The sequence below is a fragment of the Mandrillus leucophaeus genome, unplaced genomic scaffold (genome assembly GCF_000951045.1).
Source record: "Mandrillus leucophaeus isolate KB7577 unplaced genomic scaffold, Mleu.le_1.0 Scaffold273, whole genome shotgun sequence".
In the NCBI taxonomy this organism is placed as follows: Eukaryota; Metazoa; Chordata; class Mammalia; order Primates; family Cercopithecidae; genus Mandrillus; species Mandrillus leucophaeus.
This window is the reverse complement of record NW_012102843.1, coordinates 1,176,695-1,178,308: the sequence shown is the minus strand read 5'-3', so window position 1 is coordinate 1,178,308 and position 1,614 is coordinate 1,176,695. Positions and strand designations below refer to the sequence as shown.

General features: G+C 35.7%; 1 protein-coding gene across 1 annotated transcript in view; it reads left to right on the top strand.

The window, feature by feature from the left end:
- Positions 1-1,614, top strand: part of ATM (ATM serine/threonine kinase) — a 178,344-nt gene that overhangs the window by 37,284 nt on the left and 139,446 nt on the right. Inside the window, exon 8 of the mRNA XM_011984759.1 lies at positions 893-1,061. Coding sequence (XP_011840149.1) covers positions 893-1,061 — 169 coding nt within the window. The remainder of the gene's footprint in view (positions 1-892; positions 1,062-1,614) is intronic.

The following is a 1,614-nucleotide window of genomic DNA, read 5'->3' as shown; positions in this document are numbered from 1 at the left end:
TTCACCTGCCTCAGCCTCCCAAAGTGCTGGGATTATAGGCATGAGCCACTGCGCCTGGCCGTGTGGCTACACAAAAGTAGCTGTGTATTTGTTTTATGGGCTCTTCTAATAAGTATTTCTAGATAATATGTAGCCCATGAAACTACCATAAGTGAAAGAATAGTGACTTTTCATAGTTTTTCATCTTTTACTCACCTTCTCTCACCAGGATGAAGATCAGGCTTATTAGGAGGTGATATGATATGTTTAGGGATTTAGTTAACTGCGTATTTAGGATGAATTTAAAATTGGCAGGATGATGAGGATGCCAGAAAAGCTAATGTAGTTTCAGACTACATTAATAGATTTTATAGTACCTTGTTTGTGGGAAATAATAGACCTTTTGTTCCACATACTGGTCAGACCACAGTTGGATTATCATGTTCACCAGATTTTGTACAGTCAGCATTTTAAGTTGACTGGAATGTGTCTTGGGAAATATGACTGAAGTGGTGAGAAGTGTGAATACTATGTTGTTTGTACACTAGTTGAAGGAACTGGTAATATTTTTCTCGTAGGCCAGAAAAAGGCATATGGAGAACTTGGTCCTCATATGAAAGACGGAACATGTTAGTTCTATTTGCCTCAGGTGGGAGAATAAATTGGAGAAAGGCAGATTTTAGGTCAGAATATGGAAGAAATTTATAAGAAATACAGTTACGTAAATGTAAAATGGACAGTTATGAATTAGAGTTTGTCAAGGATCTTGTCAGAAGAGGCATTAGTACTGGATGGAAGGTTGGACCAGAAGTCTTCTAACGCTGATGCAGCTTGACAGCTGAATAATTTTGTGGGAGCTAGCAGTGTAAGCAGAGTACATAAATAAATTACATTTTAATTTTTTGGTTTACAGGTGCTTATGAATCAACAAAATGGAAAAGTATTTTATACAACTTATATGATCTGCTAGTGAATGAGATAAGTCATATAGGAAGTAGAGGAAAGTATTCTTCAGGATTTCGTAATATTGCCGTCAAAGAAAATTTGATTGAATTGATGGCAGATATTTGTCACCAGGTACAGTAAGTAGGTCATGTCACATTTAGAAATTTCATGTTAATTTTTTTAAAAAACTGGGCATTTTGGGCTTTTAAAACCTGTGTTTTCACAAAAAGCCTATAAAATGACTGTACATGCAATTATTCCTTTCAAAATATCAGAAATATTTGGAATTACCCTTTTAACTTAAAAGTTAATGCATTTGCAGATATAGACTTATTGAAAACTAACAATGAACTTTTTCATTCTTAAATGATTGTCTCTAGGAAATAAGGTGACCCTAACCCTAATGATTCGATTCGATTTAACTCTATTTTACAAAGTGCTGGAATTACAGGCATGAGCCACCAAGCCCAGTCTGTTTCTTTTTTTGCAATTAAGCTAGAGTTCACGTAGCATAAAATTCATGATTTTGCATTGTACATTTCAGTAGTTTTTAGTATTTTTACTATGTTGTACAACCATCATCACTAATTCCAGAAACTTTTTTTTTTTTTTTTGAGATGGAGTCTCACTCTGTCACCCAGGCTGGAGTGCAGTGGCGCAGTCTCGGCTCACTGCAGCCTCACCTTCCCA